Consider the following 16648-nt stretch of genomic DNA (forward strand, 5'->3'; position numbering starts at 1 on the left):
CATATCACTTGTCCAATCATAAAATGCCAGATATTTTGTACTTTCCCTTAATCTTTTGGACCAGAACGAGCACTGAGCGACCATATGGACAGGCACTGTTAGCGTCTCATGCTAGCCACTAGAGAAATACTCAACTCCAAAACAAAAAGATGTGACCACACATGATATATTTGATGACATTCACACACGCAGACACCGTATCCTCTAAAGACCATAATGGGGAAAGCGCAGTCTGTGTTTTAGTATACTTGCGTGCGTGTTTGTAAAGTCAAAATCCAGAGCACAGAGACCAGACTGCTCCGAGTCTTATAAACTCTCAGGTCACAGATTATTGAAAGAACAGAAGAAATGCATTGTCTGCACCCCTCGTGTCTTGCAGTTTCGCTATATGACCCAACTACTCCCTAGAGGCTGACGACAGTGATCATTTGTGTGTGTTTATCGTGTATGCTGAGCGAACTGCGGGGATGTATACTTTTTTTGGGGCCGTCACTTTCTCATTGACGTGGTACTCGACTCATTTTACATCATTTGCATTCAATTTGGGGACCTCGAGGGAGTCGTATTGAAATTGCAAGATGGTTTTCGCGCAGTGATCTCTCAAAATGGCTGCTTCAGAGCCGTAACATAAGACTCCAACGCTGCCAACCTTCCTACGTGTACATAATTGAATCAATGTTCAAGGTGCTCAGCTCAGTGTAACCTTGTAATCACTCTAACTAAGCAAAAACGCTTTAGGGATGATTAATAATAGTTGGACTTGATTAAATGCCAACCGGTGTGACCCCAAATAGTAGTTTTCCCGGAACAAGGTGTTAATTACGCACGGCAAGCTTTAAAAATAAGATGGGAGATCAGAGTGAGGTAAAATTCGACAAAATTGCTCGTGTGCGTCTGTGTATGTGTCGGATTAATTGAGAGCGATGGATGAAAGATGGAGTGATGAAGAGCTGGCTCATTCACAAAAGACATGTGACTGGGAAAAGGGCAATTTTGTAGTTGTTCGATTTGGAAGGTGATAGAGATTAGACAGAATAGAAGTTATCATATTTAAAAGTTTCATGTTATGTTATATGCTGACTCGAGTACAGAATGAAGGCGCAGATGGCCTCGGGCTCGATGATTTGCCACCACAGTGTTTTGTGGTGAGGTGACGCATGGAACTATGGGGACTTTAGCACACCAGATTTTTTCCCCCTCTCTTTTCTGTCTCACTCTTGCTACAGAAGAGCCTTATGCCCCTCCACAAGAAAAGCAAATACAGTGAGACCTCAACTTACAAACACCTTATTTTACAAACTTTTCATCTTAAGAACGTCAAATTTATGAAAATTAAACCTTATAATAAGCACTATTTTCATAATACACACCCACCACGGCTGGCGGAGTGATCTTCGGCGGAAGCACACGACCGAACAGTGCTCCAGCCGGGGCTACTTTGCACACCCCCCTCTCATTGAACACACGTCGATCGCCTACTTAGAGCTTTTTGCTGATAATTTTATTATGATGGGACCGAAAAAAAAACCACCACAGGCACGTGTTCAGCCCAAGAAGACACAAGCGACTGTCTCGGGCAATCGAAGAAGTTGAAGAACTTCTGTTAATTTGGATTCACGGAAAGCAGCTATCCGGCGACAGTGTGAGTAAAGCTATTTTATGCGAGAAAGCACGGCTAATTCACGCCGATATCGCCATGCACCAACCTGAAAGTTTGCCGCTTATTCAGAATTTTAAAGCCAGTAACGGATTTGGTAGTAACCAGTAACGGTTCGAGAACATCTGAGGGTGAGGAGGAGAAGGCAATGTTGGCAAAGTGGAATGATGTGCAGGCTTTTACCGAACAGTTCCATCCAGAAAAGACTGGCTATGACAATCATCAACATAATGGACGATAATGTGATGCCTCAGCTTCGTAAGACCTTACAAGTCAGAAAGCAACAGGTGTCAATTAAGAGGTTTTTAATCAGCAAAAATGATGAGGAGTCTCCAAAGAAAAAAGAAGAGAAGCCACACCAGATGTTAAGTTACCAACAGTCCTTATGGAAGGTGACTGTCCTTCCAAACGCCATCAACGACCATCAAAAAGGTAAATAAAATGTTATTTTACAGCACAGTTTATTTCTTTAATTATAGTCCTCATGTAATGTGCCTCTCTTTGTGACTTTATGATACAATGCAGCGTATTTCTTTCATTGCAATACAATAGCACATTTATTATACATAGAATAATGTATGTTGTGTGTAGTTTTAAGGCTTATTTAGTTAAAAACTATATTTTATGGAAACCCAGGAACGGATTATTCCCATTTTAATGGTTTCCTATGGGAATTTTTTTTAGATACACACTTTTCGCCTTACACACTCTGTCTGGGAACCAATTAAGTTCATAAGTTGAGGTCTCACTGTACTGCTTTTCCTGCTCTCTTCTCGAGTTTTGGTTTAGGCTTAGCCTTAGCCCAGATGAAGGAAAGTGGCAGACAGCATTTTGGACTGCTCCTCGCTCAATTCCGCAGCTTTTATCTGGGCTTTTCTCACTTAAAAATCGGAACTCGGGTCCAGGGGGGATTTGTCCTCCCCTGCCTTGAGCACTGGCTTATTTACATGCACGCTGTCAGGAAGAAGTCAAGTCCACTACCAATGACAACAGCGCCCATGTGTTGAAAAGTCTGCAAAATTTAACCTAGCTGTCTGCGCGAGTACAATTCTTATTCCTGTTTGGAAGTGCATTGCATGGTGCACCCTCAGCCTCATTTTGAGCGCTCGATTTGTCATCCTGACCTAACTCGGACCGAGGCATCCTGACCCCTCGACATTCCATGTCTGTCCAAAAGACGACAAAAACGAGAAATACGCTCCGGGGATCTGCAGTGTGTCACGGCAGAGTGTGATGGGGCTTGGAATTTGACACTCTGTCTTATGTGTGTGTGTGTGAGTGTGCGTGTGCGTGTGTGCGTGTGTTTCTGTGTGTGTGACAGGCCCTCGCCGTCGATGTGTAGTCAGATTGTTATCACGCCGTTTGACTCCCATCTGCTTTTAAGGCAATGAATTCACATCTCCCCTTCCTTCTTGTCTTGTGGCCCCTTTCTTGTTCTCATCTCTGGTTTTAATCGGTTCTCCCCCCTGCTCCCCCGACCCCCTACACCGCCCCTCCCTTTTGTCTGACTGTTTCATCTTGCGAGACTCTCACATGGCCATGTTGTGTGTGTGTGTGTGTGTGTGTGTGTTGTTGTTGTTGTTGTTTTTTTTGGGGGGGTGGGCGGTTAATTATCAGCCAGACACCAAATGCTGAATTGCAGGTTTGGCTAGAAGAGATGGTTTCCTCAGCCAACAATGACCGTCAAACTTTTAGAGGTGCGACCGGCCCCCTTAGATGAGATATTTGATGTCTGTCAAGCTGCAACGAGGCGCATCTGAACCGCTACCAAAATTGTGGGTTTTCTTGACGAGCGCTGAAGCGATTTCTTAATGTATGTATTTATTTATTTATTTATTTATGTATTTATGTATTTATTTATGTGTTTGTTTATTTTCAGGGTCAAAGGGGGTCTCAATCTGCAACTAACACAAATTTTAGTTGACGTTATACAACCGAAACTCTCTGGCTTTGACTCGCTGGCTAATGACGCATCTATCAGTTTGCCAGAACATGACAAAAGGGGAAGCCTCAAACAGCCCAGGCATCTTATCGTTTTTTTATTTATTTTTTAGTTAGTTTGTGATTCATCGGCGGCGTAGATCAGAGAAGGATCGGGGCGTGGAATAAAAGGCAGACGGGGAGAGGTTGTCAACAAAAGATAGTCGATGAAAAGATTAACGGTGTATTCACTGCTGATCTCAGCAGTCAAATCTTGTGTGTTTGTGTGCCAGCACTTTCTATGTGTGTGTGAGTGTGTGTGTGTGTGTTTTACTCTTGTTTATTCATATCGAAGGGCGTACCAGCAGTTAAAACGGGCGTGGGAATGGCAGATTGCATTCCTTTGCCATCTTAAGATTGTCTACGTTTTGCCTTCATTATGACTCCACACCTGAATCTATTATAATGGAGCCCGAGGAGGTAACATTCACGAGTCGTATTATGATGTGAGGCGATGTCCACTTTACGCAATGCAAAACACAGACGAGGCGCAAAAATACAGAAAACAGAAACAAAACGTGTTCAAATGTCCCTATGTGCTTCGATTTATGTCCCCTGTACCTTCTAGCCACTACCAGGGGCTCTCTGCTGATAATGTACCTCCGTTTTCTATTCTGGTGACGCAACACAACATGGCCTTGGGGTTCATCTTGCGCAGAGTGGATGCAGAATATCGTCACTCAGGTCAATGAGGGTGAGAAAAAGCTGTCGCCACATGCAAATTTGTCATTTTTACATTGACTCTTTTCCTATAAAGCATGTGGAAATGAAAAAAAACAAAATGATTTCCACAAATTGAACTCCAGTAGTGACAGTTAACGTTTCAGCGGGGAAAGGCAACACAACCTTTTCGAAAACAGTCAGAAGGTGTGATGTCTTGCCGCGCGTCATCTGGCTGCCAGACAAACTGGAAAGACGCTTTGTGACTGAAGGAAGTAAAACTACCATTTGGATGATTTGCATTTGTCTACGTTTTGGGAGCGAGGATGTCCACGACATTTTTACTGTGACATTCAGGGCAAGTTAAGATTGAAGATTAAAAAAAAAGAATCTTGCAATGCTTGCTTCAGTCATTTTAAAGTAAGATAATCATTCTCAACAAACATTACAGTATTTTGTAGTGTATAAGCCGCACCCAAAAGCCTTGATTTTCTTCAAAAGATGACATGTGCGCCTGATACAAAGTTGTGTTTTATATATGAAGTAAGATTGAGCCACAACAGGTCTCGCAACGACTGTCAGCAGCCACCAACTCCAGATTATCCACATATTTTACATTAGAAGTCTCATATCACTTGTCCAATCATAAAATGCCAGATATTTTGTACTTTCCCTTAATCTTTTGGACCAGAACGAGCACTGAGCGACCATATGGACAGGCACTGTTAGCGTCTCATGCTAGCCACTAGAGAAATACTCAACTCCAAAACAAAAAGATGTGACCACACATGATATATTTGATGACATTCACACACGCAGACACCGTATCCTCTAAAGACCATAATGGGGAAAGCGCAGTCTGTGTTTTAGTATACTTGCGTGCGTGTTTGTAAAGTCAAAATCCAGAGCACAGAGACCAGACTGCTCCGAGTCTTATAAACTCTCAGGTCACAGATTATTGAAAGAACAGAAGAAATGCATTGTCTGCACCCCTCGTGTCTTGCAGTTTCGCTATATGACCCAACTACTCCCTAGAGGCTGACGACAGTGATCATTTGTGTGTGTTTATCGTGTATGCTGAGCGAACTGCGGGGATGTATACTTTTTTTGGGGCCGTCACTTTCTCATTGACGTGGTACTCGACTCATTTTACATCATTTGCATTCAATTTGGGGACCTCGAGGGAGTCGTATTGAAATTGCAAGATGGTTTTCGCGCAGTGATCTCTCAAAATGGCTGCTTCAGAGCCGTAACATAAGACTCCAACGCTGCCAACCTTCCTACGTGTACATAATTGAATCAATGTTCAAGGTGCTCAGCTCAGTGTAACCTTGTAATCACTCTAACTAAGCAAAAACGCTTTAGGGATGATTAATAATAGTTGGACTTGATTAAATGCCAACCGGTGTGACCCCAAATAGTAGTTTTCCCGGAACAAGGTGTTAATTACGCACGGCAAGCTTTAAAAATAAGATGGGAGATCAGAGTGAGGTAAAATTCGACAAAATTGCTCGTGTGCGTCTGTGTATGTGTCGGATTAATTGAGAGCGATGGATGAAAGATGGGGTGATGAAGAGCTGGCACATTCACAAAAGACGTGTGACTGGGAAAAGGGCAATTTTGTAGTTGTTTGATTTGGAAGGTGATAGAGATTAGACAGAATAGAAGTTATCATATTTAAAAGTTTCATGTTATGTTATATGCTGACTCGAGTACAGAATGAAGGCGCAGATGGCCTCGGGTCAATCTGAATTAAACAGACACAGCCTGTTAATCTGTCATTTTATCTAGGAGATCTGGCCTTGGACAGAATTTAAGACTTGGGAAAACTCCATCACAGGAGTATTTTAGGACTTGAAACTCCCTCACAGGAAGTGCTCATTAGCCAGGTTACAAATTTATCAGTTCATGGAAAAGACAACCAATTAAAATATCTATGCTTTGTTGCTGAAAGCTGTTGGTGCTTAGAACGTCCAGGGGCGTGGTATTCTGATCGAGAAAACTGTTTTACTAATGTATCACTTTAATTTGCATATGCTCTCAATAAATAGCCTAGCAGTGTGCTGCAGAATTCGGGCGTCTGTTTGAATGGCAGTGTCTCCTGCCGGCAGTAAAAGACAATCTTTCTGTGTCCGAGCCTTTGTCCACATTGTCCGATCGAACATTTCTGACAGAAGGGCTTGAAATTACCTGATTATTTTGTTCATGGCTAGGAGGAAGAAGCTGGATTTGGTGCGTATCAATCGGTAGCGCCTGCCTGAGGGAAGAAGCTGGAAAAGGTGGTGTGCAAGGTGCGGAGGGTCCATTAGGATTTTCCGTGCTGTTGTCTTGGTTTTTGTAGTGTGCAAGTCCTCCAGATTGGGTAGGGTGGCGCCAATGATTTTTTTTCTGCCACCCTAACTGTCCGTATTGTGTCCGTTTCTTGTGGCAACCCTGAATCAAACTGTGATAGAAGAACACAGGATTGATTCAATGACTGCCGTCTCTTGACTGCCGCCAGTTTCGTAACCCAGCCTTCAAACCGTTTGAGGTTGAGGCACAGGCTTGATTTAAAATTAACTCGTTGCAGAGGCGCAGGGGTAATGACTCCTCTGGCATTTTTTGACTTGAAATTTGTTTGGCAGCGAGTTGTATTTACAGAGGCGTTTGAGATCCATCGAGGTCGTTGCTCCAAAAATGCAGCTGCTGTCCTTCCACAGCCTCATCAATTCAAACTCCACAGTTGATCATTGATAAGCCAGACGTCACACCCACACTTGGCCAACTCTCAATCAGTGCTTAAAATGTTAACCCCCCCCCCCCTTCCCCGCCACCCGCCTCAATATACTCCTCCAGTAACCGTCGCTTGTGCCTGATACCCATTACGGTTTGGCTCCGTTTCAGGAACGCATATGTTTTGTCTGTCTGGGCATGAAAGCATATGCGTTCATATACTGCGCTTTTATTAACTTTTTACTTCAAAGAGTCCTAACTTGAAGTGACAAGGCAACGAAGCCATGAAGTCCCGTAAGTGGGACGTTGTGTAATCATGTGTGACAATGACGTCTAAATAACTGCTTTGTACTTTTTGAGTAACTCAGTTTTTTTTAAATTCCTGGGAAAAGCAGTTGTTGCTTTCCAGGTTGCGTTAGAATTGCCGCACATTTGATGTAAATCTGCTTGAAAGAAAATGGCGGACGATAAATTGGAGATAGAAGGGCGAATAGAAATATTGACACTCACCGCCAATTTCTATATTCAACTCATTCTCTGCCATTCCTGAATAGAATAATAATAATAATAATAATAATAATAATAATAATAATAATAATAATACATTTCATTTATAAGCGCTTTTCAAAACTCTCAAGGACACCTTACAGTCACTGGATTTTTTTTCTGCGGGTGAGCTGCGACAGCTATTCGCGCCAGCGTTCACTCTATCCGGAAGTAACACAGCAACAAAGTTATTTATATAAAGCGCTGGTTAGACCCCAATGTTTTTTCCCCCTCCATGAAGGGGCGGCATTTGCCTTTTGTCCATGTTAGCGCTCTGTTAAAGGGCAACCGACGTCACTTTTTTGTTTTATAACTGACATCAGAAAAACGTTTTATAGCATCTAAAATACCCAAAACACGCAGTATGATATTTTTATTCAAATGCAAAACACCAATAAAAATGACTTAAAGTGTCCAAAATCTGCACAAAATTGAGCTGCGAATTGGGCATTTTCAGAAAGTCCCGCCCCCAGTTCGTGACGTCACGCCAAGACATCTTGCATTGCTGGAGAATCCAAACAATGGCTTCAGATTCGGAGAATATGCTTTCTTGTTACACATCCAGTTATGAATATGATTCAAATAGTTCTGAAGAGGAAAGAATACATGTTTGCAATCGATTAAAGAGTCCTTCCGTGTCATTTTGAGGCATCTGGACTGCAATGTAGCGTCCCACAAAAGGGGCAAAAAATGGCGACCAGCTCCTGTGAGGAATGAATAACAGGCTGATAAATTCCTTCCATGGATCATGGACTCCCGGCTTTTGGGTGCAACACAAGATTTTCAAACAAAACAGTACAGCAAAATACATTGACATGATGGAAGAACGCTACAATGCGGACTTGTCACCAACTCAAAAACAAGACGTCTTGAATGTCCAGCGCGAGTCTTAAAACGTAAAGTATAGCTATATGCGGTGGAATCTTATTATTTGAAGCCATTTTACAAATTATGGACACGACTTGTCCGGAGACGACAGTTGTCCTTTAAAGCTTCAGCTGTTGTTAAAGTGCTACAATTAATTTTGGACAGCTGCCCCCATTTTACGGTCAGATAACTCCAGACCCGTATAATTTAGGAATTAACTTTTTTTTTTTGATGAAAGAAGAGAGTCAAAGGTTTCTTACCCTGAATTGACTGTTGATGTAGTCCTAAAAGTCATTATTCTTTAATCTTCTTGGGTTCCTGCAATTTGTGTGAAAATGACAAAAACCCTGGCACTGGAGTGGACACATTTTTTACATCGTCTGGCAGCGAATGAGTTAACAAGAGGTTACTACAATGGACGGTTTGCAGTGTCATCGGGTTACTAGGTGCATGAAAGAGTGAAGTATATCGCATATGTTTTGCAAGGTCCTCAAGATACTTGCTCTGCATCCTCCATTTTATTTCAAAGTAGCATATTGTTTTATGTTTTAGTGCGTCTTATCAATTTGATGTGCCTGGTCATCACATTCTTCTTTATTTTGCCTCCTTTTGTCATCAATTTGGGAAGTTGCAACACTCCTGTCAGTGTATCCCCCAAGCGGCCATCTCTGGGTCATTATCGTCAATTTTAGATAATAGTCCCCGGCTAATTCACAATGATGGAAACGATTAAGCGTCGCATTCATCCTACCTGTCATATCGCGGGGGCCGCTTAGCGTTGTTTTTCTCGGCGGTGGGGTGGGGGGTAATTGTAGCGAGTAGCGGTTGCTGATATGCAGTGAAGTCAGTATGTTGTGGTGGCTTGGACCTAATTGTACTTGATAGTAATGGTTCCAGCCTGTGCATACAACCTCCAGCATGCGATGGCTGGGGAGCGTCGATGCTAAATAGGCCCAATTCAACTCCGATTCGGCCCCTGGACGCTATTTTTTATTTATTTATTCTTTTTTTTGTTGTTGTTGTTGGCCATTTATTGATTTCTTTGGGGACACAGTAGGATAAAAGAGCTGCTGAAATTGTTTCTTTAACTCATTCACTGCCAGACGATGTGCAAATATGTGTCCACTCCAGTGCCAGGATTGTTGTCATTTTCACTCAAATCGCAGGACCCACAGAATATTGAATTTTTGGACAACATAAACATTCAATGCAACGTAAAAAAAACTGTGACTGGACTGTCTCGTGCATCCCTGTCTTGTATACATGACTCTTGGGCTCTATTATTAGGCTCCTGAAAGGCCTCACTCGTCATCGGCTGTCTCATGCCATGATATGTGTTTTCATCTGTTTCATTTGTCTGTGTCTCTTTCTCAATATGTAAATACCAACTTTCCTTACACATGTATATCATATTTTGTCCCACTTTTTGTAATGAGTGCATTTTCAAGAAAATAATTACATATGTGCTGTATGTCATGCATATTAGCATATTTGACAATAAAGCTGACTTTGACTTTATACTCTCTTCTTTCATCAGAAAAAAATAGTTACCGTATTTTCCGGTGCATAAGTCAGACTCAAAAGCCTTAATTGTCTTTTAAAAGAATGACCCTTTGCACTAGACGCCAGTTCACCTGATGTGTGAAGTCATATTAAGCCACAACAGGTCTCGCAACGACTGTCAGCAACCACGACTCCATTTCCCCCTCTAGAAGAAGTACTGCGTAACCCCAGCCTCTACTGCAGCGCCTTATAACATTCTGTGTCTTATATTTGGAAAACTTTTATGTACTTATATATTATATTTGGAAAACCTTTTTCATTCATGGAATGTGCACCTTATAGTCCGTTGTGCCTTATACAGGTACAGTAAAGTCTCGTTATATCGATATTCAAGGGAGTCCGAAAAAATATCGATATAACCGGGACTATCGATATATCCGACCCTGTTTGCATGTAATTTTCTCCGTGCGTGCATAGAAATAGTATCGATATAACCGGGACTATCAATATATCCGATATCGATATAACGAGACTTTACTGTATATGGAAAAGGTTATATACACCATTCATTATGGGTGCGCCTTATGCTCCGGAAAATACAGTATTTCCTAAGTTATATGGGTCTGGAGTTGTTATAGCTTGAAATGGGGGCGGCTGTACAAAAGCCAAAAACTGTCCCCTTGTGGGAGGGAAAAACATTGCCAGAGGTCTGACCAGCACTTTATTGGCACCCCAATGTTAAATCTGTTGAAAGGTAGTTTTATTTTTACATTGTAGTCCCCCTCTGTCTCTAAAGACAGTACGTATTGTACTGTCTTTAGAAGGATTAAAACTAACTAGTCATTCCAGTTCACTGTGTGAAAAATAAGCAATAAATATAGTTTGTATACTCCAGAATTGTATCTCTACAGTCGGTCAGAGTGATTTATAACGCAGCATCATGGCGAAACAGTGGTTTGTCTGCCTCTTCGTTTCGAGGTTCTGGATTTAAATCTTGGCTGCCTCGCGTGGGCTTTTCACCCAATATGCCTGCCGCCTTGCTTCCTGTAAAAAAAAAAAAAAACTGCTTGTCATGTTATCTGAGGAGCAAATTGTGAAGATGTAAATGTTTTCCCGGATTTGCGATTGAACGGCAACCTGTCTTAAAGGGGAGCGGGCCTCTTGCCCAAAATGATCCGGGATCGCTTAATGACAACTCAGGGTATAGAATATACTTCAATGTACATACGGGGGCTATACTTGGGCAGCATATATGCAGCTTCCTGTAATTGGCATGCCACGGCGATAAACGACTTGGGATGAAATTGCCAATTTGAGTGCCCTCATACGAACGGACGTCTGTCGCCCGGCAGATGGAAACCCAGTTTGGCCACTGGCGAGCTCCTTTGAGTCGGGACTTTTTTTGCGTCACGGCTTCACCACAACGATGTCGTTTTCCACTTTATGTGTGTGCGCGCATGATGAATTCTGACTTGGGTGTGGTGAGCGTCAGATGAGATTTTCTTATGCTGCCCGCACTCTATCTTGCACAGGCAGAAAGACGGACCAACACACACACACGCGCAGTGATTTTATGCCAAGGATGGTTGAGGCATGGGCCCAGGCACACATAAATTACTTTATTTTAATAGTTGTGTGGCAAAGAAAGAGAAGGAAAACTGTTCGAGGGAAAAAAAAAACTTTTTTTGTCTGCAGATATCTTTCTGAACTCATTCACCGCCATTCACGAATTTATTCGGGAATTGAAAACATGACGTTGAGCGCCATTCCCGAATGTGTTCAGGTTTTGTTTTTCATGCCTGGGGGCCGATAAAGCGCTGACCATGACCTCTGGCCATGTTTTTTATTTTCCACAAGGGGCCAGAATTTCCTTTTTTTCCATGGTAGCACTGTTTTCTATCATCAGCTGTTGTTAAAACACTATATCAACCAATATGGATATATGTATTGTATTGTAATTTGACCTCATTTCAAGCTCATATAACTCCAGAACCATATAATTTAGAAATTACCTATTTTTTTTTATTGATGAAAGAAGAGTATCTAAGGTTTCTAACACTTTATTGAACGTTTATGTCGTCCTGAAACTCAATATTCTGTGGGTCCTGGAATTCGAGTGACAATGACAAAAACAGTGGCACTAGAGTGCGCACATTTTTGTACATTGGATTGGATTGGATTGGATTGGATTGGATATGCCTTTATTAGTCTCACAGTGGAGAAATTGTCTAGCATTCACTAAGTTTAATACTGACTGGCTACATGTTGCTTAAAATAGATAGCTAATAGCTAGCCAGCTAGGTAGCTATATAGTTAGCTAGCTACATAGCCGGCCAGTGAGCTAAACAGTAAATAGATAGCCAATAGATAGCTAGCGAGATAGATAGCTTGTAAGCTAGATAAATAAATCAAGAAATATTCACGCTAAATGCCGATTTCATACCATTAGCTAGCTATGTTGAAATTCCCAGACTGCCTCATCTAAAATGGGATGTTTTTTGGTTCACTTCAACCCTCTTCAAGTTTTTTTTTGCTCAAAGCACCGAGAGGTTGAATCGCTAATAATTCTGCCAAATGTTATGAGTGAATTTTCACTATATCAGTTCAATATCTTTTTTAGTTTGTCTGGAACATGAATGTGAATCTCTAGTCATCACGTGACAATAAATGTTTTGTTAGTGAGAAATAATTCAGCGTACAGTGCATTCTTAGGCACTCACAAGTAGTAGTAGTTAACAATTGAGCGTCCGATACAACTGAGTGCAAGGTATCATATTTGTATTGATTTCTATTTAAGAGATATCTTGATATCAAAGGTTTGTTGGTTATTCCCCACTCTTGGTGTTCGTGTCATCTCCAACCAGAAGTAACTCTGCGCTTTCTCCATCTTCTTAGCGATGGTGAGGAAGAAGAATCCCCCTATCCGCAGTGTGGGAGGTGAGGAGGAGGAGGAGGAAGAGGGGAGCAGGCCGGTGGGCGAGGAGGAGGAGGAGGACGGCGAGGAAGATGAGGGGCGCGTGGGAGCCGAGGCCGACCGAATAAGCCGCCCCTCCGAGCCCGAGGAGCGACTCCGGGGTGATGAGGAGCCCGACGAGGAGGAGGAAGGAGAAAGTGAGTGCATTTCCTCGTCTCTCTCGCCCTCATCTGTTGGCAACGAGGAGCGAGGTGGGAGGAGGGCAGGAGGAGGCGCAGGCGGCGGTAGGCCTTCACAACGCCGATTCGGGGCGGCCGCGTCGGACCTCGAAGACAAAATGGCCAGAGTCGAACCCCCCGGTTCGGACGGCAGGGCGGAGTCGTCCCCGGACACGCCGCCGCTCTCCTCCAGCCCCTCCCCCAAGCTGCAAGACTACAAGTGCAACGTGTGCGGTTACGGTTACTATGGCAACGACCCCACCGACCTGGTGAAGCACTTTAGGAAGTATCACCTCGGCCTGCACAACCGCACACGGCAGGACGCTGCCCTCGACACACACATCCTGGCTCTCCACAACATGGCACCCCCCCACACACCTCTAGGTAACTCCTAGCTTGGCTTGTTTTGCACCCTCTTTGTGTGAAGGCCTCGTAAATGGCACAAAGTAGCAAATAAAAACAGTGTGTCTGTGGGGTTTGTTCATTGAAACAAAAAAAAAGGCTGGGAAGAGCTTCTTTCACGCCTGCCTCACATCAGAAGCATCACAGCCGGTCGGGCCTTCATTTATTTGCCTGTGACTTTCAAGTCAGAACTCACAGCAACACGCTCAATAATAATAATCCATTTCATTTGTAAGCACCTTTCAAAACTCTTAAGGTCACTTTACAGTCACTGGATCAGTTTTTCTGTGGGTGAGCAGCGGCAGTCACACGCGCCAGCATTCACTCAACCTGGAATAATTCAAATAGATCGAAAGCTAGCTAGCTATTCGATAGCTAATAGATAGCCAGGCAGCTAGCCAACAGCCAGCTAACCAGATCGTTAGCTAAAAGCTAGCGAGCCGGCTCACACCCCTTCCCACCCGTCACACAATTTCGCAAGCGTTCAGGGCAGGATTTCTATTTTGTCTTTTCTCGTCGGTCCTAGCGTTGTAGATTCTTTCTCAAAAAAGAAAAACAAATGTTCACCCGTGACAAATGTGGGAAATTTTGCACCAGATAATGAGAATGTGTATTGCTTACTAACTCATTCACTGCCATTCCTGGATTTATTTGGGAATTGAAAATATGACGTAGAGCGCCATTCCCGAACTTGTTTGGGTTTTGGGTTTTCATGCTTGGGTACCAATAAAGTGCTGGTCAGACCCTGAATTTACAGACCCTTTCCGACTTACGAACATTCAACTTACAAACAACGGTACATACGAACATTTTCGTAGCAACATACGTAGTATTCTCTCCAGTTGGACATGTAAATATCTTTATAGAGGATATATTTTATTAAATGTTTTTCAGTATAAACCAATACAGGTACATATACGAACCTTAAACATAGATCCCATACAAAATATAGCACTGAAGCAACTTATGAACGAATTCACCTTATGAACAACTGTTAGGATCATGTTCATATCATGGATACCATAGATAGGATATGGATATCATGTTCATAAGTTGGGGATACGATGTAGGATATCATGTTCATAAGTTGGGGACCATCTGTAGTCCTAAAACTCAATATTCTGTGGGTCCTGCAATTCGAATGAAAATGACAAAAATACTGGCACAGGTGTGTCTGGTAGTGAATGAGTTAAAATCTTTATTTTTGTAAATCTTCTGAAATTGCATGAATGATATTTTTCAGAGTTTGTATTATTGTTTTGGGAAATTTGGTGTAAGGTTTTTCTGAAAGTAACTCACTCAGTACAAACCTCAAATGTGCAGTATTTTTCTACTTGTGTGTCGTTGAACCTGCAACCTTTGTAGTATATGACAGAACGGTTGCAATACAATGTGAAGTTGCTTGTACAAAAGAAAAAAAACAAGTGTGGTATGACATTTAACGTGAAACACCATCTAACCGCTTTCTGACATTATTATTATTATTATTATTATTATTATTATTATTATTATTATTATTATTATTATTATTATTATTATTAACATCCGTCTTTTGTGTGTCAGTAATGCAGGTCGGAGAAGGGCATAGGAACCAAACCAAAGAGTCTGTGGTGAGCAGGCTGGAGTTGCACCATCAGCAACAAAGGACAGTGATGATGAACGGCACTTATGACATCCAGGTGAGAAGCATCGGTGACATTGAATCAATCCTCAGCTTTTACGTTGACTTACGACTTCCCGCACAAATTTGATAGGAATCCGAATTAGCAATCGCCACCTTCTGCAAATCAAATATCTTTCCATCCATCCGTTTTGAACGCCGCCGATCTTGAACGGGAAGTGAGCGTTAACTGTACCTAAACGGTCGAGTTTTGCCTTCAAAGATTTCACCAGATGAGGAAAAAAAGGCAATGAAAGGAGTCTTTCTTCTCTTATCCCTTCGTTCTTTCTTTCTCACTCTCTTTCCCCCCGCACGTGTTTGGAAAGTTCCATGCTGTCATTTACCTAAGATGGGATTCCCGGTGAGCCTGTGCGATTTTAGCGAGGTGATGGTGGGGGGTGATAGCAAAAGGAGGAAAAATGTCAAGATGAAGAGTTACTTTGCAACACTGCAGCCTTCACACATGCAACACAGTTTAGCCTTTTTTTCTTTAAATCTGTTGCTAAACTTTAAAGGACAACCAACACCATTTTTTGTTTCAGAAAAACGTTTTATAGCATCTAAAATACCCAAAACACACAAGCTGATATTTTTTTTGTCAAATGCAAAACGCCAATAAAAACGGCGTATAGTGTCCCAAAACTGCCACAAAGTGAAGTTGAAACTGGCCAGATTCAGATAGTCCCGCCCACTTGTCACGCCAGGATACTCCTTCACAAACTGCCTTGCTCCAGAATCAAAACAATGGCTTCAGAGAGTTCAGATTCGGAGAAGATGCTATCTTGTTACTCATTCAGTTATGAATATGATTCAAAAAGTTCTGAAGAGGAAAGCATAAATGTTTGCAATCAATTAAAGAAGTCCTTCCGTATCAATTTGAGCCGCCTGGACTCCAATGTAGCGGCCAGAAGATGCACAAGATGGCACACAAGCTCCATTGGCTATCTATTAGCTAGCTAGCTTTATATCTATTTGAGTTACTTTCGGGTTGAGTGAACGCTGGCGCGTGTGGCTGCCGCTGCTCACCCACAGAAAAACTTTATCCTGTGACTATAAAGTGACCTTGAGAGTTTTGAATGGCGCTTAGAAATGAAATGTATTTTTTTCATTATTATTATTATTATTATTATTATTGGTTTTAAATTCAAAATTCGACCAGCCACATCTGGACTTCCCCCCCAAAAAAGATTTCTTTTGCATTGACAAACTGCCGGCGCTGGACCGCCGACTGTCCACATGAGACCGCAGATCTGCTCGCCGATAAATCCACGCCGTACGGTTGTAATGTCATTGTAAGCCCTTGCGCTCCCGAACTAGCCAGCAGCAGCACGTTATAATCACCTACAGTCTACGGGGCCAGCCTAATAAAAAACACATGTGCGTCAGGTTTCTTTGCCTCATCCCGTGGAAACACCCCCCCCCACACCCCGAATACATGTGAGGAGTTTGCTTAGTTGAAGTTGAAGCAGCATTAAATTGCCGCACGTGCATAGCGAACCGACGCACTCGAGTGCTAAGAGGCCTTTTTC

The 16648-nt window shown here is 42.5% G+C and overlaps 1 protein-coding gene across 2 annotated transcripts in view; it reads left to right on the forward strand.

Annotated features, from left to right (window-relative positions):
* trps1 (trichorhinophalangeal syndrome I) overlaps positions 1-16648 on the forward strand; it is a 119962-nt gene that overhangs the window by 39193 nt on the left and 64121 nt on the right. The window contains exons 3-4 of one of the 2 annotated variants that reach the window (XM_089023255.1): positions 12821-13036; positions 15023-15138. In XM_089023255.1, coding sequence (XP_088879381.1) covers positions 12821-13036; positions 15023-15138 — 332 coding nt within the window. Of the gene's footprint in view, positions 1-12820; positions 13442-15022; positions 15139-16648 lie in introns of both variants that reach the window. The other variant, XM_089023254.1, reaches the window with a different exon arrangement.

The sequence above is a fragment of the Hippocampus bargibanti genome, linkage group LG20 (assembly GCF_051943395.1).
Source record: "Hippocampus bargibanti isolate YZ-2025 linkage group LG20, ASM5194339v1, whole genome shotgun sequence".
Taxonomy (NCBI): Eukaryota; Metazoa; Chordata; class Actinopteri; order Syngnathiformes; family Syngnathidae; genus Hippocampus; species Hippocampus bargibanti.